The 23598-nt window shown below is 40.3% G+C and overlaps 2 protein-coding genes across 4 annotated transcripts in view; both read right to left on the bottom strand.

Annotated features, from left to right (window-relative positions):
- DGCR8 (DGCR8 microprocessor complex subunit) overlaps nucleotides 1-23598 on the bottom strand; it is a 1090394-nt gene that overhangs the window by 948853 nt on the left and 117943 nt on the right. The window lies entirely within an intron of this gene.
- ZDHHC8 (zinc finger DHHC-type palmitoyltransferase 8) overlaps nucleotides 1-23598 on the bottom strand; it is a 109299-nt gene that overhangs the window by 8151 nt on the left and 77550 nt on the right. For all 3 annotated transcript variants that reach the window (XM_051633664.1, XM_051633663.1, XM_051633665.1), the window contains exons 2-9: nucleotides 15642-15763; nucleotides 12524-12681; nucleotides 10344-10516; nucleotides 9634-9736; nucleotides 6255-6346; nucleotides 4461-4593; nucleotides 3464-3581; nucleotides 2629-2738 (exon numbers count right to left, since the gene is read on the bottom strand). In XM_051633664.1, coding sequence (XP_051489624.1) covers nucleotides 2629-2738; nucleotides 3464-3581; nucleotides 4461-4593; nucleotides 6255-6346; nucleotides 9634-9736; nucleotides 10344-10516; nucleotides 12524-12681; nucleotides 15642-15763 — 1009 coding nt within the window. The remainder of the gene's footprint in view (nucleotides 1-2628; nucleotides 2739-3463; nucleotides 3582-4460; nucleotides 4594-6254; nucleotides 6347-9633; nucleotides 9737-10343; nucleotides 10517-12523; nucleotides 12682-15641; nucleotides 15764-23598) is intronic.

Raw genomic sequence — 23598 nt, 5'->3', positions numbered from 1 at the left:
TTGGAAAAAGCAATTCACTTCAAGTTTTCTACAAATAGCTCTTGAATTGAGGGATGTCTGGCTTTGTGTCCTGAGTCAGAAATAATTTAGGCTTCATTTCAACACACTGGGGACCAGCACACTTATCGACTTTACTCAGAGCTATGAATATGCAGTAATTCTGAATTTCTGGTCATAGGTCTTCAAAATCAAGCACCTAAGCTTAATTAAAGCAGAGAGGCTCCTTCTTACCACTTAGACAACAAAATTAAGCCATTTTCTCTTTTTTATTGCCTATCTAAGAGAGAGTGGCCACAACAAACAAGAAAACATAGGCCATAATTTATTTATGTGCACTGAAAATAGATAGGACTTCATTTTGGTTTACTCTGTTAAAGATTGGTTACAGTTCTGTTTACTTAAAATTCCATTCTGTACCAAGCAAATATTTTTTATATTATTTTTAAGGAAGATGTTGCCATAATGAACAATAAACTGGCTACATTGGCTCTGCAAAAAAATAACTATTATCAGTCACATATTTAATCAGAAATGCAATCAATGCAGATTGTTCTTTATCTAATTTATTTTTAAGGAAAATTATCCAAAAAAGCATAACTGGCAAAAATCTGGTTTATTCTAAATTTGTCTTCAAGTTTTTTCCTTGAGCTAGAAGATAGGGAAATATGCAAACCAGCTCACTATCTGCTGGAGCACAGTGCTGAATTTGGCCTTCTCTGGAAAAAGGAGACCAAGTGACAGCCTGTAAGAAGGAGAGAGCAATGACGTAGCTTTTAAGTGTATTTGTGTTACTTATCCTTGTGCCCTGATCCCCCTTTCCTAACAGCTTTCACTGCTCAAAAGCAGAATTACACTGACAAGCTGAAGAACTGATACAGAAGAGACAGCATGATAATCCTCACCCCAGGTAGTCTCTTTCCCTCTGTACCTTATACTTAGATGTAGCTTGGCAGACAAATACATGCTATCCTATCTGCTTGCCAAATGAACTCATTTTTATAGTATTCCCACTTGACTACTAGAAAGTTGTGACTACTATAAAACTGAACAAGTCCACAAAGCTGACTGTGTGGACACCAGTCAGCCTGTAGTAACAACATCTTTTTAGGTTAGGATCAAAACATTAACCCTCAGAGTGAATCTACTGTACCCTGTTACTGTTCCATAGCACCATCCAGTCTCCTGGCCTTATCAGACCCTGACCTCTATCTAGATTGCATCTGTCCCCATGTACTGAGTGAATAAAACACATTTGGTCTTCCATGGCTATCTGACTTTTGGCATCATGACCCAAAACACTATCAGCTTCCCAGTTCAAAATTGCTAGCTGATGCCTGTGTATAGAATATTTTTAATCGTATGTCAAGCCATTTTTTATGTAATAAAGTGAAGAGGATAGGATTTTAAACTTCCTGAATACAGTGAATACACTGTTGTTAACCTTTCATAAGCCAATCTTTTCTTCATTACGTGGTAAATCCAGAGAACAAGATTTATAGTTTTTGCAGTAAGACTGAAACCCTAACTTGGTGGTAGCTGGAATTCCACTATCTATCACCATCTGTGTTTTCAAAATGAGAAGGATACTAGAACAGTTTTCTTCACCCTTTAGGGAATATTCTGTGTTATTCCAGCATTGCTGTAGTCTATATATCTCTACCATATTTTCCTTTCTTTACCTATATCACCTCCCTCTTTTTATTGCAGGTATGATATTGGAAGAGTTGGTGAAATTTATCACATGAAAACCATGTGTGTGGTATGTGTGTTTTAAGGATATCTGCACTGGTCTATGAAGATTTTGTTACAAATTGCAAATATACAAGTTATACCAGTGATTTTTGAACTGCTGGTTTTAGGTCCTGGAGAACAAAGGAGTTTTTGCAACAAATCCATGAGAAATAAGTAAGAAAAACAAGCCTATTAGCAGTAGGCACAGTTTTGTAGTCTGCTTCCAAAGAAAACAGTGTAAACTGTTTCAAAACTCCTAAGCAAGAGAGAAAACAGTCAAAAGTTCAAGTACAAATCTCTCAAATTGTCTGGACCTTGGTTTTCTTGACAGGAGGGAATGATGCCAAGTGTTAGGAAGCCTATTTTTCTTTTTCATTATATAACTCAGCTGTGTTGAGAAGGTGGTAAGGAAGGTCAAACATCAGGAATCTTCCATTAATTTCAACTAAAATATCCTTTGGGATGTTTTAAATGTTGTTTCTGTTTTGCAAGCTGACATCTAAAGGAATCTAGTGAGCATGTTGTCTGTTGGCCAAAGGGTCTGATCCAGAAAAGCACTAAGCATGCCCAGCTCTATCTGAAGTGAATGTGAGTTGGCATCTGTGTCAGGAGAAGCCAACGGGAGGTGACACTTCTCAGCATCTCATCAACAGACCAAGACAGTGGCAAAGCAGCAGGGCACACCTGTCAGCAGGACAGACGTGACAAGCTCAGAAAAGGAAAGCTGCAAAAGCAGACATGTTTTCATAAAGACCACAGTGAAAATACACACTATCGCAGAACAACGCCAAATGTTATTTACTTGTACACTCTGATATTCACTAGAGCCCTGTGGTGAAATAATCCTCAGCTCCGTGCTTCCTGGTGTTGGGAACAGATTCTCCCAGGGTCTCTCACCTGCTCAGCTGTAGCATGGTAGTGCACTTTGGGATTGTTGCTGAAAGCTGGTCGGTACTTGTACATGGCAGGTGTAGGAGGGCTGATCATTTTGGGAGAAAGGCCACCTTCTGTGAAAGGAAACGAAAAAGGACTTGCCATTAAAATGTGTGGACAGAACACTATCATCCCTAATTCCTTGCTATCCACAGTCCTCTGCAAACAGATCTGTTCTAGATAGAATAAAACTTGCAGACCTTCTGTGCAGAATTCCACAAAAATCAATGGACCCCTTGTGAAAATAAAAGTATGTTGCTGTCAGATCAGCAATCTAAAGAGGAGAAACAAAGTATAATTTATTAAATTGGGTGACATATTTTGGTGAGTAGCAGTTTTGCCATGATTTTAAATACTAGATGTTTGGGTTGAATTCAGCTGCTAGCTTTGTTTGGGAGAAAAAAAAGAGATTTAAAAAATAGTATTAAAGCTTTAGTTTCACATTTTCAGAAATGAAATAATTCCGTTTGTAATGCCAAAGCATTTCCTGCTGATATTTCTGATTTCTTAGTTCAAAATGATATTTTCCATCTTCAACTTAATCAAAATTTTTTAAAAGGGTTTAAAAGGGTTTAGAAACTCTGTGAAACTGAAGCATCAAACCTAGGCCTATATGAACTACTTCAAGCTGACATTTTTCTTGCTTTCCTGCTGTTTATTCCTCTAGCTCAGAGCTCTTGTAAACTGAAAAAAAAACCTTCACCCAGATTCTATTACTGTTTTGAAAGAATACCAAAAGCTTTTTAAAGAGACTAAAATATTTTCTTACTACTAAAAATAAAACACTGTGCAACTATACCTTCATTGGTCCCCAGCTGCCCTTTCAGCTCAGAGTACTTGCTTGGATCTCCTTTGGGTGGGAGAGGTGGTTGTACATCAATACTTTTATCCTCCAGACCTTCCAGGCTCATTTTAGACTGAAAATGACAAAATAATCAATCATTATCCGCAACCTGGTTAAATAACACCATGTGTCAGAGTGCTAGTTGTACCATAGAACAAGAACTACCTACACCTATAATGACAAACATGATTTAGCATCCACTGCAACAAGGACTGTCATATGTAAAATTAACATTGTCATTACTGGCCAGTACAATTTTAAATGCTCTGTCCTAGTCTACTTGGCATGCTAAATAACATTATCATCATGCTAATTAATATGTGGTAGAAGACAATGTGTTTTTTTAGCATTTTCCAGCAACCTTCCAGGCAGCTCACAGCAAGTAACTATCCAAAGAATGTAACTAGTAACTATTCATATAAATCTTGGGAGGTGGTGTCTTTTGAATCCACTGCTTTTTAGATAACTAAAAGAATCCTTCTCTATTTCATGCCAGGAGAAACAGAAAAAATACGAAGAGAGAACTCAGCTTCTGAGCCAGTATTCCTTTCACTGGACCACAAGCCTTCCTGCAGTCTGGAAGCTCAAAACCTTCCCTGCCGTAGAACAGCTGCCCTTGTGGTACAAGGGTTGTTGCAATGTTTTAAGTTAGTTGAAATTAATTTGAACACAGAGATGGCAACTCTTGGGAGAGACAGTAACTATTGCAAAGAACAACCACCTCTTCCAGAAGATGCCCAGAAGCAAAAAGGCTGCTACTGGATCAAGAGCTGCTGTCACTGAACCTGGGTTACTTTCAGAGGACTAAATATATTACAAGGAACCAACCTTTGTAATTTCCTCCAAAAAATGTATCATCTCAAAGAGAATTTAAATGACAAACTCATTCCCAGGCATGATAATGCTCTATCCATGCTCTTCAAAACCAGCACTTGAACGAAGGCTGCCTTACCTTGCTCCGGTTGAGGTTGGCTTGGATTCCGTTGTCACTGATCTTCACTGTGATCTGTCGCTCAGATAAATCAGGTCTGAGGAAAGGAGGCTTCACACTCACAGCTTGCTTTTTCTTGGGCTCAACTATGTACCTGAGTAATCGTTCAACAGTCATCATTAAAATAAAGAACAACCTAAGAACAAGGCACAGAGACAAGAAAATCTTCTTGCTTCCACACTGTGATTTGTGAAAGTGTCAGAATCTACGTAAGCAAACTCCATTTATTTAGATGGATGTAATAATTACAAATTAATAAAAAGATCTATGGATTTTTAGTGAGCAAAAGGAGAGGATGCACTGAAAAACCAAAGCAACTTTTGAAGCACTGAAGGACAAGAGCACAGTTCACATGAAGAGAGGCCTACTGCCAATGAAAGTGACTTACTCCATCTTACCTAGTTACGATGAAACAACTTCCCTGTGGTAGAAGACAGTGACCGGGGGAATAAGACCCAGCACACAGGGATTTAACATGGAGAAGATGATGTGTGTGGCTTGTTTCTGTAGTGTGTTTTGAGTGTTCAAATAAATGGAGGTAAAAGAAACAGGTCTATAGGAAGCAACAAATCTAAAGGGAAATGGCTGATTTTAGATATCTAATTTTTTTTCACTGGACTAGAATTCTGTAGGTGCAACTGGGCAGTGGCTGGACAATGTATAAATATATATGTGCACATAAGCTTTCTCTGTTATATCTAGTGCATAGGACAAGCCAGCAGTGATAGCTCAGTGACTTTCAACATACAGGACAATTGAATAAGTCTTCACAAAACACAAATATTCTGCTTGCTAAAAGTCTGAGAAGAACCATGATGATAGTAGTATTTACACTCTCTTTCAAGAGGAGTGGCTCCCAACTTCTAATATCTGACTCTCTTAAAGTATCTTGACCTGATTTTCAAGTTTTGGTAAGCTTGAGAAGCAGCTATTCCAGTGTCTTCACTTCAACACATATAACAGACTTTTAGAACTTATTTGTTGCATAGCAAAGAAGGAAAAAAGAGGACAGAGAATAGTGTCAGTGTCTGGAATTGCCTACCACCCTGAAAAGGCTCAAATAAGTCTTCTTGTAGTACTATTATTAATATGTTTGCAGGCTGGACAGCTCAGCATCTATGACATTTATACTCCCTCTGATCTATTGCATTAAAATCCCAATTTCAAAACGTGAAATGATAAATTCATTTTCCCCAAAATAGAAAGCCATAAATAATATCCCAAGTTCCATGATGTAGATCTCATTGAAAATCTGTTTTATGATAATGAAAGTGCCAGTGAGATTGAAAGCCATAGTGGCCTTAAATTAGATTTAAATCTTAAGGAGAAAGGCTGATTTTAGATTCCTTCCCTTTCTCCAGCAGACTAGAATACCTGGACATTGCACAGTGCAAAAGGCCACGTTGGGAGTATGATAACACACTGAAACCTACCTCGTTACTGAAATCCACTGGATAAACAAGTTGCTGCAGACAAAGGTATCAGCTCTTCATATAATTTGACATGCTCATTTCAGACAAACATTCCTGGGATTATGTTATGAATTACATTAAGAAAACAACTGCTTGGACAGGTTACAGCCATACAACATTAAAACAGCAATCACAAAGCTCTGCATTCAGGAGTGTTTTGTTTTACTTCCTTGTTATTTCACCAATGGTCTTTCAATTCTGAGCCCAACCAAGCACAATTTTTTCCCTCTGTCCCAACAACTACTGTACCTCCCCCATTCCCAGTTGAGAGCATTTCTCTTACCTGGGAGCCAAGGGGCTGCATAGCACATGTTCCACATTTCCACAGCAACCTCGGGTAAAAGGATTCACTCCCCCACGGAATTTACCTGTCACCTGGGAACATATTCAGGGTAGGGCTCAAATTTCTAGTTATATAAAAGTCATCATCCAACCCTCAGAAAGCCAAGAACAAGTACGCCTTGCTCTTATCCTAATATTCTTCCTTTTTGTTTGAATGCTGCACTTCCTCTCTCCTGCTGTAGCACATCACCTCCATCAGTTGCTTCTAGCTAGGAGGCACACCAACTAAAGAACCTTTGCCAAATGGGCAATAAGCTCAATGTGACTGCATTTCAAAGTGGTCAGGTCCACCTCTCCATTAGATTTTTGCCTGCTGTCAGCCAGACATCCTGTTTTGGTCCTTTGATTTTCCTGTCACTTCCACTCCTCTGCCTTGGCAAGTCCCCTCCAAACAAACAAGAATGTCAATTCAACATGCTTAATGTTGGATGAGAGCCAAGTGTTCTCTCTAGCAGCCCTAGCAGCAAGCAGTATGATCCACTGCCTTGTGCAGGAGGGTGCCAGGAACTCCCCTGTGATTACCATGTTTGCTTGGAAATTAGCTAGTTTAATAAAAGCCAAGACTCATTAGACCGGTGGGATCCATTCAAAGCTTCATAAGCTTTATAAAAGGTTTGTACTCTACAGGCAGATACTTGAAAGTAACCATATGGGGATAAATACCAATAAAGCCAGAGAGATGAATAGTGGCTGCCATTAAAAGCATTACTGTGCTGTTTGCAAGTAATGCATTTTAATCAACTTGTAGTTCTGATCTAGCAACAAGTTTACAGAGTACCAGAAATACTTTCATTACTTGCACATAAAATAATAATGATTAAATGATTTTGCAATATATTGTGTTGACCTCCTTGATATAACATAAAAAGGCCAAGAGAGAAATCTTGGAAGTTCTGAGTGTTGGAAGAGTAACTTGATGACTAAAACAAAGGCCTGGGACGTTTGGCACATCTGTATTCAATCCTGAGCATAAGCTGATTTGTGCCAGATGCTGGCAAATTACTTCATATCTCTGTGCCCATTTGCTCAAACACAATATGAAAATAAAATTTCTCTCACAGATTACATTACTAATTATATCAGTTTGGCTACTAAATGAGTTTGAAATCTATTGATAGAAAGCTGTCTTAGAAGGAACAATATTTATTTACTCTATTCAGAAACTAAAAATACAAGGATATGAGCAGATGTTGGGTCATGGGTTATTTTCATTCCATAAAAGACTTTCAAAGGCATTCAGAAAGCTCACAAACATCTAAACTCTGCCACTATTCATTTCTAAATCACAGACTGCCTACTATGAATGCTCAAAACCTATGAACTCCAGAATGAAAAAAATAACAAAAATTTACGGTAAAGCACCAAAAATGTCTCTAACACTGGCCTATAAAACATACTAGGAAGAGAGGACAAGTGTGGCTGAGCATATTGTAACTGGAAAATTGACAGCAGTCAATAACTAACAGTGTGAGAAAAGATAATCAATACTGAGACTGCAGGAGAAAAGTTAATATTTTAAAACAGTGGCAAAGATAAAAGCAGATCTCATATCCATCACCCCTGGTCTGGTGCTCTAATAACTTAGATATGCTTCCTTTGAAAGGGACCTGAAGGCTGAGAACATCCATCCTCCAGTTACAGACAAGTCAGTACATCTGACTAAACAGAAATTAAGACCAGATTATTTTTCAGAAAATAGCATGGGAAGATGAATTAATCTCAAGCGGTTTGGTAGCTCAAGAAACCAAACCAAACTAGGATTAATTTTTCCATTTTTATTTCAATCAAGTTAAATGAAAAATTCTCAGCCTTCCTAAATGTTAGTGTAGCCATAAACACAAGAAGTTAGATTTTTTTTGTTTGTTTTAATTTTTTCCTTCCTCCTCAGCCTAGAATTTTAATGGACAGTCTGCATCACTGCATGAAGACAAGCCTAAGGCAGACCATGATTTGGGCTATGAGACTGAAATGCCCTGGGTTTCATGCTACTATTGCTAGTACTATCAAACCTAATACTTGGTCAAAATCAATTGTAAAATAAAGAGCAGCTGATTCCAAGAGGACAGAGAAAAGCCTTTAAAGATCCACAGCTACAGTAAACCTGTTTTGTTCAAAGGCCATGTCAGGCAACAGTTCTGGATGACTTCAGATACTTATGTAAACCTCCCACACTATTCTGGATAAAAGTTTTCATTGCCTTTTGTGGAATAGGAGACAATCTCATCCCAGTTTAGAAAGGCCTGGCCTCAGGCAGATGTCTTCAACTCTGCACAGCAACCATACATGCTACGTAAGCATGAAGCCATCAGCCTGCAGGACAGGCAGAACAGCACCCTGATCAGCATGAGCCAGAGAGGACCCATAGACACCAGAGCAGTAAAAATGCATTTTGGGGAAAAAGCCCCAAAAGTTAATACAAGTGGGATGTGGAAAAATTGAAAAAGTGAAAAAAAACCCAGATGTATGAGGGACACTTTGGAGCTGGAGCCGTGAAAGGATAAAGCACTAGAATGCACACAATTAATGATCCTGGGCAAGAAAGCTGCAAGTGCTGGTGTGCAGCTGATGGGCACACCCAGAGTCAAGGTTCCTGACTGAATTACCCCTTTTCAATGGCAGGGCCACGCCACCAATCCCACAACTAGATCTCTATCAGCCATCCTATGCTATTGATTCACACATGCATATAGGTCTGGGTCGCCCACATAGAGGCTGTGGATTATATAAATTTGAGTAACTGTAGAGGAGCTAAAGTTCTACAGGCTTTTTGGCACAAGATGTCATGCTGGCACTTGGTTTGGAGAAGCAAAACAAGTTAGGCCCAATAACCTCTTTGTGTGATTGTGCACGTACACATGAGAGCAAGAAAGAAACAAAGATACTGAGACAAAGAGCTAGCTCAGATCTTATTATGTGCAGTGTGGGTTAGCTGGGGGAGTTAAAAAATCAGGAGACAGGGCAAAAGCATGACTTAATATTTTCCTTTGATTCAATCTCATGATTTGTTCAGTCTGACTCATAAAGTTTGAACTTCAAGGGTTGGCAGTACTGACCACATAAAACCTATTTCAAGGCTATGAGTAGATTTTAAATGGTAAATAAGCTTGGGATGATCCTTTGTGGTTTGAATGGAGAAACCTTTGGCTGTAGTGCACTCAAGAAAAAAATCTGACAAAACCCCCCTAGATCTTCACAAAATCTCCAGAAAGAGTGTTACTTGTAAGAAAGAAATAATTTTTTCTTTACACAATCTGACTTGCTGACTTTCCTTCCCAACTCAACATCTTAGCCATAAACACAGAGAAAGGATTGCTTCTTACCTGTTCATTTGTTGTGCGCCCTCGGGCCACTAAAACAATATGGAAACCAGTGAGACCAATGACTGGAATAAAGAACAACCCAGCCACACACATGACAGCCATTCTGTATCCAGGAGTTAAAGAAACTGGGATGACTGAAGGGGAAAAGAGGTTATGAAGGAGAGGGAGAGGAAAAGGAGAAAAAAAAATATCTTGGAAATAGGGAGGGTGTCCCTCACCCTTAATTAGGCAATACTTTATCTCAAAGTCAAGTCCATCTGATCCTAGCCTGGGTCCTTATCCTTGAGATGGTTAAAAATCAATGTGAACTCGTTGATTCTGTAAACTCTTGTAAAGACTGTTCTGCACTAATCAACAGGAGTAGCATCCCATGAAGCCAGGGATTTTAGTGCTACACCAGCATGTAGGGGGGCTGCTTTTAGGGCAAAATCTCCTTTAAAGTAAATAGTATCCAGCAGTTTAGAGTCACACCCAACTGAAGTAAAATTTAGGGAGGCTGCATATCCTTCTGCTGGGTTGTCAAGGCAGTTTTGGGGATGAGTGATGATTACACAGGTCAGATGGGTAGAGGAAAACCTGCACTAAGCATTTACAGGGAAAGAGCAATGGGAGATAAGGAGGGGAGCAGATCTCCACCAGTTCCAGAAAGACAAAGCTTCAGATTAATTCTGAAGCCACCTTGAGTCTTAAAAGACCAAAAAGAAGGATACGTAATGGTGGTGTGAGCTGCTCCCAGCTTTTCTATATGGTTTAATACGAAGATGAGCCCAAAGGTGAACACTCCAACCATGTGCATGCTTAAGGAGAGCAAGAAGAGAAAAAAATAGCGGTAGTTCCTCCGTCCTATGCAATTGTTGACCCATGGGCAGTGATGATCAAAATCCTTGTAAAGAAAGGGAGAGAAAGGGAACAACATCCAAACAGTGAAAGGAAAGACATTGTATTAGAGATAAATCTAAACTATCATCATGTCAAATTACATCAGGCTAGTTCTGCAGCTCTACAATGTGCCATACTCTCTTTAAAAGGCTCAAAAGTTTTGTATTTGGGGAAAGAATTTTTATTGCACATTCTAGACTGAAAGTGAAAAGATGTGAATTACAACCCCAAATAGGTTCCACACAAAAAGGCCAGTAGAGTCACTCCTATCACTGTGTCCAAGCTCTTCTAGAATAGACAGGAGAGTGGGAAATAAGCATCTCAAGAATCAATAAAGCATGCTGTATAAGACCATGATTTATTGATTCAGAAGTCTTTAATGTTTCTTGCCCATATTCCTCCACAGCAGTTATAATTTAATTATACAATCAGAACTTCATACTTCCCCACAAGAATATTAAGGAACATTCAACTGATCTGACCATTAATAAAACTTCCGGAGAGCTAGGCAAAGTCATCTTGTATCCTGCTCTTTTATTCAGGATACTTTTGGATTTGCTCCCATTTCCATTTCTGCTGCAGAATTTACTCCCATGGAGGCCTTATGGCAGCATGAAATTGCAAGTGTCTATACCAGTGAGTTTTGAGCAATCTTTTTCTGAGAAAACTTCATTTGTTGAAAATTCATTTTCATGCTGAGCCACTGGGGAGGGCAGAAGAAAGTCCATGGGACAACTAACAATTTACCATCATCTAAACAATCCTCCAGATCTATAATTGGTGAAAACATTGATATTTTAAAACTAGGAATTTATGACTGAGGTTTTCTACAAAAAGTCCAGCTCTATTTAGTGATTCACAGCAGTGTAAGAAAACTGTGTGACACAACTCATGAATAGCTGTGACGATTCCCCTCTAACTCAGGGACCACGGCAGCTCCTTACTCTCCATCTTCTCAAATCCCACATCCTTTTAAGGTCTTCCACACCAGGAAAGCCTTGTCCTATTTATCCATGGTTACTAGGCACAGCATTGCTTCCAGGTAATTATAACTTAGATATGTGTTGCCCTGAAGGAGAAAATGACTGTCAAGAGGTAAACCCAGACAGTCTTTCTCTCACGTGTAACTGTGCTGCTTTCTTTGAGACTATTCCCTTGCTTAAAGCAAGGACAAAGGTGGTATATACAGCTGACTCTGGTATTTTTTCCCTTTCTGATTAGTGATTCCTTTCATTTTAATGACACAGCAGAATATATTTTAGACATAAAGATTTCATCTTTCTATTGAAAAAAAAATAGACTTTGAAGCAGAAATGACCCTTAAGAAGCAAATTTTTTTTAGCTCAGCAAAATAAAAGTTTCCCCCAGAAATACACTGCTGTGGATACAGCACTCTGTACTTTCAAGTCTGGGAGATGTTTATCCCCCAAAAGCATATTGCTGCTTGAGGGTGAATTTTTAAAAATCCTGTGTGCCTCACCAAGACCTTATGCCTATCAAGTAATGTGAAAGTCCCACAAATCAGAGTGACCAACAGTTTGGTTTTCCTAAAGATCACACAGATCATTCTGGCTTCTCTGCATGTTCACTAATGTAGGCACCAGCATATTCCAAATTAAATGAGGAGCCCCAAGCTCACACATGACAAGCTACAATGGCTCACCCTGAATTTCTTGCTCTCCTGAACTCTGCCTCAGCATCAACTGTTCCATTCACCCCTTTTTCACATGCACGATCCCTTAGCTACTCCAAGGGAGACACAGCCAGCATTATCAATTTTATCACTGGCAACACAGAGGACATCAAACATTATGGCATATGTAACATAGATCATAACCGAGGGCTACGTTTCAAATGGTATTCATTAATAGGAGTCCATCAACAAAGCTACAGCTGGGAACTTCCAAGAACTGAAATATGGGTGAACTATCCAGCTACATGTTTCCAGCAGTATGTGCAACCCCATTACTGAGCCAAACCCAACAGATCACATAATCAACAGGAGTGTTACCTCAACACAGTTGTCACAGACACTGCAGTGAGAGCAGCGTGGAGGACGGTAGAAGTGGCAGGTTGCACACCATTTCATCCGTACTTGGATTCCTTTAATCTCCACATTCTTGTAGAGTGGAGCTCGAAAGTCATCATCTTTATCTTCATCTTCATCTGCTGCTCAATGCAAAATTAAATGTTAGTGGAAGTAACAGACGGTAAAGATAAAAAAGCTAATATCCAGTCAGTGCCTCAGATACAGGGGGACTGCATATGCTCTTGGGCTTGTCAGAGAAATAACAGAGTGGTGGAAGTGATGGACTGTCAGAACAGGTTGTCTGGGCTGCAGAACACTCCCGGTTGAATCTTAGCCAGCATTTACAACCATGGTTCTGTGGGTTCTTCAATACTATCATAAACTAGCCCATGCTGTATAATACAGGTGGGCAAATGAAAACAAGACACTAGAATGGTCAAACCATTTAAGCTCTTGTAAAAAAAGCTGATTATGCAGACAAAAAAACATGTACATGCATATAAACACATTAGTCTTGCAGAGCTGACACATGCTTGAAGAGTTTGCATAGATTCACAACAAAAATACTGGAAGCCAGTTTGTAGTTGGTAGCCATAATTAGCCAGCAATGAACATTGCCAGTCTCAAACCCAGACTGTAAATCAGATTTGTCAGGGTAGCCCCAGTTTCAGTGATTTAATACTTAATCTCCTTCTCATTCATTTTGGTGTATTACTGGCAACTCACTTGCACAGAGCCAATCCTGATTCATACCGGAAACATTCAGAGTCAGAAAATTAAGAAAGGATTTAAAAATGAGTAATGGATCTAGGGGTTTGATTCAGGACCTCTTCAACAATACAAGAATGACCCGGGCTTACTTCCTTCCACCCACAGCCCAAGTTCTATCTGCTACAGAACATACAACTTACAGAATATAGCTAGAAATGTGTTTATTTCCAGCTTTCAGTGATGTGAACAGAAGAATACATTGGCAGAGGAATGTATCATACTACATAGATTCTCATACTCTGACTCACTGACACAGGGCAGCCAAGTTTCATGTTTTATAACATAGTTTAAGATTTTTGGTGGCTTCCTTAAAGGAATAATGTGATTTCATTAGAATCTCAGCTTTTGCGTTGTTTATTTGGTTATTTCATTTTGTGAAGCGTAAATTTGTAACTATCAGAAATGTGCTAAAAAGCTTGAAAACCAAGAAGACAACCTAATTTCAATAACAGAAAGCAAACAGATCTGTTGCATATTCATTTTAAATCACTCCTACAATTTTGAACTCCTTGTGCTGGCATCTCTGCAGGTGGCGTGGGACGGCAAGAGCATTTTCCGCATGCACACTTGTGATCTGAAATAACATCTGCTCCTTTTTCCTCCCAGCACTCGTATTTATAGTCTATTCCATCTTTTCCTTGCAAGTTTTCTTCCTTCACACATCTAAAATCCTACTCCATCACTTTCTTCCAGGACAACTTCTACCCCTTTTCTTATCCTTTCCCCTCTCCCCTTGCTCCCAGCCTCTCCCCAGCCAAGCACATGCACAGCGTAGACACAAGGTCAAGGCCACAATTTAAGAGAAAGAGACAGAAGAAGGGTGAGCTGTGGGAAACTCCTCTTCTGCTTTGCTCATGACTCCCTCGTGATAAGGGAGACAGGGAGGGTGACAAAGTTTCAAAGTTTCCATTTAATATCCCTGAGGTTTTCTCCTTTGAAATCAATGTTTGCAAGAGGATGTTAGAGAAGTGTAAGAGAAGGTGTGAATTTGTAACACACTCAGTACTGATCACTCAGGGCATGGTGGAGAGTCTGACTGCAGGTTCTGGTCTGAGGGAACTAGCTTGCACAAAGATATTTGATTCCCAGACTAAGATTTCCAAAACTGAACAACTTTATTCCAGCCCTCCTCCTGCCACAGGCAAAGAGCTCAGATGCTTTTGATACCTTCACAGGCAGAGCGTGTCTAATCACCACTACTGAGATGGAGGAACTCAGAAGTCCAGGAAACTCTGTAAAGCCTCCAAACACTCAAGCTCTTCTAAAAATCTCACAAGCTTCTATTTGTACCTTTAGGCACCTAGACACTGCATCACTGAATCTTGCACAAATGACTGAATTTTGCCTTTGCCTTAGTTTGACTTCACATACAGTTATTCCTTAACTGGAGTGCTGCAGCACTTAACAGGGGTTCAAAAGCTTCAGCTGAAAGGAGCAGCAGATGAATTCTCATCATTAGAAACTGCCACCTGGAGAAACTTGGCACTTGCTATTCAGGGAAGCCAGCAGGGCAGGTACCTTGTTCTTGCCAGGTAGCAATTCAAAATAGATCCTAAATTCAGGGAACAGAGGGGAGAAAGCACAGCTTGCAGACAGCACAGATCCACTAGCCTAGAGCAGTCATTGCTGCAAACTGCATGTGAGTAATTATTAGAAGGGGGATAAAACAAGGTGATAATTCTCTCATTAGGATGTGTTAAAAGAGATAGCTGCACTGTGGTTCCCATTACAGATGCTGAGCAATCTTTACCCTATTTAATCAGCTGTGAATCAGTACTAATTTAAGCAGGCATATCTTTCTAAATGTGTACATTTTTAGACATTATAAGGCAAGCCTTGATCATTATCTATTTTAGCATTCAATATTTTTGCATTTGTTTTAAGGCTTTTTGGAAGGTCTGCTTTGATGAAGCTGTTTCAGAAAGTTCAGCCTCTCCCCTCCACCACGCTCCACTAGGTATTGTGAAGACAGTGACTTAAATTCAATGTGCCAGCATGACACAGAGGATGGCAATCACAAACTCATCAGTCAGGAGAGCTACTCAAGGAGAATCATTCTACACAACCCTGTGCCCTCAACTGCCAGTTTGAACAAGTGCAAAGACACCTGACATCTAGCTGAGAAGAGAGGTGGAGGGTATCCAGCATTTCACTGTCATCCCACTCCAGCTGAGTAGAATAAATAAATAAATGAATTATACAGGAAAGAATACCAGAAAAAAAAGGAGATTAGTCAGCTAACTGTATTTGGATACCTGACACCTCCTTTGGCTTGCGTTTTCAAATCCTGCCCCCTCCCCACCCCCCCAACAATCCCATTCTCTGTTACCTCGTGGGAAAACTCCAGGGTCCATGAAAGTTGCCATGCTGAAGTTTGCCAGTACAAACAAGAACACGAGCCCATTGTACACTGGGATGGCTGGGGAGATGGCTTTTGTCAACCAGGGGCACCTGTGGAGAGGAAAAGTTATAGGTGAGGGTTATTTTGACAGTAACACGTAGTTTCTTCCCATTCACCATCATCATACAGAGAAGTAGTCTCGTCCCCTCCACAACAATCATGCAGCAAGGCTGAATTTGCAGTTTAACAACAGAAATTTCCATAGAGCCAGTTTCGGTGATCTCAAACACACTACAGACAGCCTTTGTAAAGCTACTTTGTTCCATAACACAGACAGTACCAATTGTTCACATGGCTCATAGGGCTTTGCAGCCCTATTGCCTTATTTGCAACCTGGCATTTTGCTTCTCTGTGTAAAACCTTCATCTCATTATTGGATTTCTGTTTACCTTCTATACAGCTTTGTTGTAGTTGGTGTTACTTTCAGTTTTCACTGGTGCAAAGCAGAACAGGATTCTTAAAACACTGATCTCCACAGCTGATAGAATGAGAAGCACCCTCATTTCTTACTATGCCTCACTGAGTGGTTTTAAACTCCAAATAACACTCAGAACCAACTCTAAAAACCACTCAGAACATTACAAAACCTCTCCTTGGGGGAAAGTTTAGTCAGATGGGTGCTGCAGGTGTCAGCAGAATGTAAAAATACTATCTCAAAAAGAAAGAGGATGGCACCTACCACATGAACACCTTTCAGAAACACTGGGATGGATGGCTTGCTGCCCACCTGGCAGAGGTAACTGAGAGGAATTGAAGATAAAGGGTAAAGAAGAAAAAGTAGATTTTGGAAAGTGAATGGAGAAATGCCTGTTAAAAGGAAAATTTTTCTGGCTGCAATGAAGAACACTTCCCACCAGAAGAGGAGGACAGGACCATGGAAGAAAACAGGCTGTCTTACTGGCAGCTTTACCCAACAAACCGCAGTGTTTATTCTCTCAGCCATTTGCAGCCTCTCTAAGGCTTATCTCTCAACACCAGACCAAATCTACTTCCCTGTTCTGCATAAAGAGGTTTGGTGTTACAGGGTTGCTGAGGGGGAAAATCTGATCAACCTAGTGAACCTTGCAAATGTAAATAAGGAAAAAATATGGGACCAAGAACCTCTTCAGTAAAAGTAAGACCCCTGACTGAGTGGCTCCTTAGATTTCCACCTGCCTTGATGGCCAGGGACTCCTCCAAAGCTGCTGTGCAGACAGTCATTCAGCAGCAACACTCTGCCACCATTAGCATAAACCATACATTGGCCCACATATCCTGGATTGCGTTTTGCCTGAAATAACATCTATGGTTGAATCTGGTTGTCTGCCAGGCTGAAACCTGTGAAGGGAAAGAAAAAAGAACAACCAACACTCAGTCTTCTCCCAGATTCAATTTGCACTGGTTTTGCTATTGATAGGCTGTTTGGAACAGCTGAGAATGGTGTCACTGACCCTGAGAAGATACTGTTAAACATGCTATTGTGGCCAGTGTCAGAATGGCACCGTGCTTTCTCCCCTCATCCCTTTAAAGCAGGCAGAAAGTGATTGTTCTGTGCTCCCCTCCTCTTCACTGCCAGGCTTTTAACATTGCACTGCTGCAAACTGCTTTTGAAAGGACCTTTCCTTGTGCATTCTATAATCAGCCTGGGCTGGAGTGAGTATAAGATGGACAAATCCTTCCCAGCACAAATGAACTGTAAAGCTGAGAGTAAGATGTATCTGTGGCCAGGGGGAAAACCTCCAGGATGACTACAGGAGAAGGAAAAAATAAATCTCACTTGAGTCAGGATGCTTTGCTACAGTGCATAGGCGGGGAGCAGAAGCATAGGTTTCTCCTTGGACTGGTCTTGAGCATAGAAAGGCCCAGGAAATTAAGACCTATTATGAGACTAGGAAGGGGCAGAGAGCTCAGTGGAGGAGGGTTGAATTTCTCTGTGCTTCTCTTGCATTTAGGATCTCATCCAGGTGATTGTGGAGCAGCAAAGTTACATGGACTTGCTGCCATGTTGTTTTCCTCAAAGCAGCTGCTGGTGACAGAAAACCAAGGCCAGGCAGAAGTTTCTTGTTTGCCATTAAATGTGCCCCAGCAATCCTGGCAAGCAAGCTGCAGGCCTGTCACTAACAGCAGTTTTTGCCAGATCCTCTGAAGGAAAGCAACAGAAATCCTGAAATAAGCAATTATAGAATAAATTCTACCCAGGGAAGAGCTCTTCCCTCTAAATTATAGTAAAATCAGATTCAGTAATGGCCATGAATTACTTCATTTCTTCCCATGAAGAAACTGTCTAGTTTCTGTGTACAGAAGACTATGGTTACCAATTGCTTGTCAAGCATAGAGGAGAGATTTCCTCAAGTAAGTTGGCATCCAAGGGACAGGAAACCCTTTCTTACAGATAACTAGTTACTCAGAATAAGATTATAATGAGACTGTCTCAGATGATTAATGTAAGCATTTGTTAAGTTCTAATTTGTGATTTATTTCTTCATGTTCCAAATAAATACATCAAAATACTAGGAAAAACTTTACCCATAAGCTAAAACAAATAGTTCATTTAATGGGTAAATAGTGTATCTGAAAATACTTCATGGAAGTTGAAATAAAGGATAGACTGAGTCATTGTACACATTAGCCAGAAGGTCTGTTCAGTCCTTCTATTTTTTCTTCCCAGAATCTTTATGCAGCATCACAAATTCCATAAAATTAGATGGGACAAAAGGGGCCTCAGCTGCAAACTAGACTGACCGATAAAAACAGATGTGGAGGTTTAAGTCTTGGCTCGTAACTGTAAAAATGTCTGCAAAAGAAAATAAAATTGCTACTAGAATTCTAAAAAAATTATGCATCCTCCTTGTTCCTCTCCCCTAATGCACACAAAATTTAGGCAAAGTAACCAAAATTTGCATCCAAATCTAGCAGGTTGTTTTATTGCTAATCCATCAGGCAAAAGTCTGCCTTCTGACCCTCTGTACTCTCTGCCTCAATAAGGAACTGCAGAAATGCTTGAGCAGGACCTGTAGTGAGTTTCTTTTTAATTTGTGCATATCCTCTCTCCAGGAGATCTGCTTCCAGCAGTAATAACACTGATCCATGGGACAAAACTAGCTGAACTTTTCAGTTGTTTTTTTTTCTAGCAGAAATTGTTATGAATCCAGATAAACAACCCATGGATTCAAAGCTTTCTTTTGTTGCTGAACCCAAAATTTTCAGAGACTATGGTCTTTACATTTTCAACTCATGTCACAGTGAAGTTACACAGCATGAAGGGTACCACAAATTTTATAGGGCCATATAAATTAAGTAGAGCTAAGAGTAGCATATAGTCCCCTAATAGATCACCACCACCAGATTACAGCTTAATTCTTGTCAAAGAAAGCTGCACCCTTTGTTTTTGTCAGAGAACCTGCAGAACCATGGTCATCACAGATATCATAAGCAATGTCTGTGGGCTACCAAAAATGTAAGAGATGGAGCACAGCACCAGATGTGCTACAACTTGCTTTTTGCAAAAGCAGCTAGATATGCCTCTCCTGGCATATCAACAGCTCAGAAGACTCTCTGTTCCCCATGGCCACCGTTCCTTCCTGCACAATCAATGCTTAAGTTCAAGGTAGATGCAAAAATAAATGTATGATGGGTGCTCTATTCCAAGCTACTCTGGATCCCTCACTTGAACAGAAGACCTAAAGGATAATATTGCTACTGTTGCAGGTACCAGCCATGCTACATCATGAACTGCTCCCAGAGAGAAACCTTCAATGCTTTTGCTTACTGCAGAAATCAAGAGCCAGCACACACCACCATGGCATACTAGAGATAATTATGGATTTCAGATTCTTCTGAACAAAGCACACAATTACACAGGCAGTATTTTCCTCATAATTATAATTCTCTGACATAGAGTGATTTTGCACATAACTCAGAGGAAAGCGATTCAGGGTGACAGACTTAATATCTCATTCACTCTATTTGCTCTTGAAACCCTATCCTAACAAAATGGAAAGTTAAAAAGATTAACAAATAGACTCGCACAACTTGCTAGGTGTCAGACAGACGTATGCCTTCCTCAGCTGCCTTCCTCTGCTACATTAAACAACAAATAATCCTTTCTGCTTATTTGCTTGCTTTGCAGCAACGTTTGTGTTTTATAATTATAGTTCATCTATAATTAATTGAATACAATGTTTTTCTTGAATCCTGCTCTAAATTAAGATTTTATGGAGTTTTTTTAAGACCTTACACATGCTTAGAGAGGAAACAGGCCCTACAGGCTGGAGCCTGGAATTTCAAGAACTGGATTTTAGTCTTTAGTCTAGGCTGGTGGCCCTGGTGTTTACTTCCCTGGAGCTCAGCACTGGACACCCACCACTCTCTCCTGAACCGGGCAGGGTGAAGGATACTACTCCTGCTGACAGGCTGTTGTATGAGGATGTGTCTATGATTTACCTAGCACACGGGGCCAGTGGTTCATTCACACTGCTTGGAGCACAACAAGCACATGTGCACACAGGCTCCCTCAGGGTGCTGGGTGCCTTGAGGCCAGAGAAAAGGAGCAGAACACAGAGCAGGAGGCTACAACATTTCTAGCAGAAAAACAGTGAAATCTGCTTGTGTAGTGCACAGAGATGCGGGAACCTCAAGAGTACAGACAAACACCCAAACTTTGGATACTTACCCACACCTGGTAAGGACACCTTGGGGATTTTCTGGCTCCTCAGCTGCACCTAATATTTGATCTTAGAATACCACACATGCTTTCTCTCAGTCTTAGACAACTGAGATGCAACAAAACAATTTATTTCTGCACAGATCATAAGAAATAGCTTTATAACATGGAAAAGAAAACATCTCTTGTGTCAACCTCTTCCATCATTCGACTGGTAAAACAATATGAAATAGCTGATTCAGTGCGTGCAAGTAGAAGCAGCTCAGTGAAGTAGGGACTAATTAAATAAGAGGGGTCAACAAGCAAACATAATTTGACTAAGCACTGGTACTAATTTCACTGAAAACTTTCAAACTGTGTCCATAAGTCTGTAGCAGACTGTCCCAGTTTGATTCTTCTCCAAGAGTTTCTAGCCAAACCCTGACCATTAAGAACATATACCAATTTGTGTACTGTAAAATCCATGTTAACAATTTTTAATCATTGCTAGATTCAACCAAAGATTCAACATTTCTAATATTACCCAAATATCCAGAAACCCTGGGAGCAGGACCCAGAGTCCTGCACTGCCTGAAAGCTGCCGTGCCCTGAAAGGCACACCAGTCTGGATGGCTGAGGTAGTGCGTCAAAGAAGAGAGAGGTACAGAGGTAGAAGCCCTCCTAATCCAGCACTGTACCAGCTGCACCATAAACGTAAGTGCTATAAACTGACTGATTCTGAACACCCAACATTTAGAAGAATTTGGAATTAGATGTAAACATTGCACCTTAAAGCCCATTCCACCAATGACTATGTTGGGCAGAGAAGATGCAAGAGAGCACCCTGAAGGCTGTACACCCCTCAGTCTACACCACCAAGCAGAGAAGTGCAGAGCTCTTTTAGTTTTACACAGTGCAAATCTGACACATGCTCACATATCCCAGTCTGGGACATTTCCATTTATATGCTCTTTCCTACTCTGAAATCACAGAAAAGTACCTTTCTGGAATAGTAACAGAAGGGAAAAAAAAAAAAGCTCATTTTCCATTTGTCACTACCAAATATAGCTTGGAGATTATAGTACATCTAAAAATATTTTCTAAGGTGCTAAGACATCTGTAGATTTAACAAGGCATCACTGGAAGCAGTCAGGAGAGAGTGTGTCTGAGTATCATAACCAACATGAACTAGAACAGCAGGTCTTGCTAAAAGAGGAGGTTCAGGATAGTGAGGTCCTTTGCTCAGCTCTGTCATATCAGATTTTGATAAATGTACTAATTTCTCACCATATCTTACTCATTGGCAAGACTGCAGATAACGTATTGTTGCCATGGCACTACACCCTCACTGTGAGTACAGCAGTTGTACTGATAGAAAGTGATATCAAAGTAAAGGTTAATAACTCTGAATGTTACGCAAAAATGGGAAAATGAGAAATAAATACTGGAGAATTTACTCCTGAAAACCAGAAACTGATGAGATCTGAATGCCACATGGAGCAGCTTGTGCTGGTGATAAGTGGCAGATGCCAAAACATCTACCAAGGGTTTCCAGGTGCAGTTATCCATCACAAGAAGCAAAAAAAAAAATAATCCCAAAATGTAACACCAAAACCCTCAAGGATTTAATGAATCCATGCCTAATTGAAACAAAGCTGAATATTACAGACAGAGGTTCAAATCCATCATCTGCTTAATGCTGTTTAATTATTCAGAAGAAATTTGCTGGGCTGAAATTCACTTAGGTTTAACAACTGCTGCTGGAGTTTCAATGAACTTTCCATTACACCCTGGACTCTGTCCAAAGGCTAGTAGTTCATGTCTGGCAATGTACAGATAGAGAAGCTAAATCAATTAAAAAGTCAACTTGAGATACAATGATCTGTGGTGAAAAGTCTTATGTGGGCTATATGCAACCCCTGAGGTAAAATACACTCTACCCTTGTCAAAAAGCTGCTTGAAAGCTTTGAAGCATGCTCCCTTCCTCCCTTTTTAAATAGCCTCCAAGAGTGAGAAAAGGTACTATTGTCATATGAACTGATGTGGGAAAAATATGGAGAAGTAATAGGAATACCAGTAACTAGTTATGGGTGAGACAACCACAGGGGTAAACTTATCTATCATCATGCTCAAGGTCAGAAGCCATCCAACCACAATGTGACTTTACCTCCTGTGCATGGTGAGCAGACAGAACTGGATTGTGTGCTGGACTCAACACACATGCTTTGCAGAGATGCCCTCTGCATGCTCAATAGCTGCTGGGAACCCAGAAACCTGGTAAAGCACCCATAAATGTAGCAAAGCCATAGGTTACTGCGTGGAGCTGCATTCAGTTGCTCACAACAGCAGTTCAAGCATCTAATGGGCTGCAAGTAGAGTCACCCTGAACATCTGTAAGCTCTCTGGTGCCTCATGGAAAGGAGCCAATTGTCAGTGCATGGGCAAATCAGAGCAGCTCTGAGTGCAGATTGCAGAGTAAGGACACAGATCCAGAGACAAACCCCTTTATATGAAGCTCCTGGGTTTGCTTTCTCAGCCCTGAACTTTACAAAGCCTAAAATACCACAGAAGCTGGAAGAGACAAGGACAATTTTAATCCAGGGCTTCTCAAACATGCACCAACCTTTGATCAGTATGATGCTGAGCAGGTGGAACCAAGCCCTACTTTTTCCAGCAGCAGCTGGAGTGCTGAGTGTATGATTGGTCTTTGGTTCACAATAAAAAAGAAGGACAGTAAGGAGTTACTGCAAAATAACCACAGCAGGAGAGACACTACTTGCCCTGTCATACTGAAAGTTTTAAATCCATTTGGTTAGAAAAAGAAGGAACTTCTGCCCAGTAACATTCCTTTGTAATTCTGTCTGCATATGGCTGGCCACCAGTGTCTCTGTATTGCAACAACTGAATGACTTCCAGCCTGTTCCAAAATTCACATACGGGAATTATCAAGCTGCAGAAACCTTGCTAAATGGGAAATCAGAGAATTACCTCCAAAAGATGCTGTATGATCCAACAACTCATAACACAGCCAAGCTCTCAAGGCATGTGGCTGCACTGCCCTCAGTCTGTGCTCCTGTGTGCACCATTTCCAGCAATAACTAGAGTCCAGCTGCCCTGCACACTGTTCAGGGAGGTCAAAAGATACTTCACAGTGTCTGAACATGACACACGTGGTACACAGCTGAGTTTTTCTCAGCATTTTTGAAGACACCATGTGGAATGCAAACTTGTGCCTCTAATTTGTAAACATTAGAACTATTAAAT

The sequence above is a fragment of the Apus apus genome, chromosome 16 (genome assembly GCF_020740795.1).
Source record: "Apus apus isolate bApuApu2 chromosome 16, bApuApu2.pri.cur, whole genome shotgun sequence".
Lineage (NCBI taxonomy): Eukaryota > Metazoa > Chordata > Aves > Apodiformes > Apodidae > Apus > Apus apus.
The sequence above is the reverse complement of the archived record's forward strand: the minus strand, read 5'-3'. Positions and strand labels throughout refer to the sequence as shown.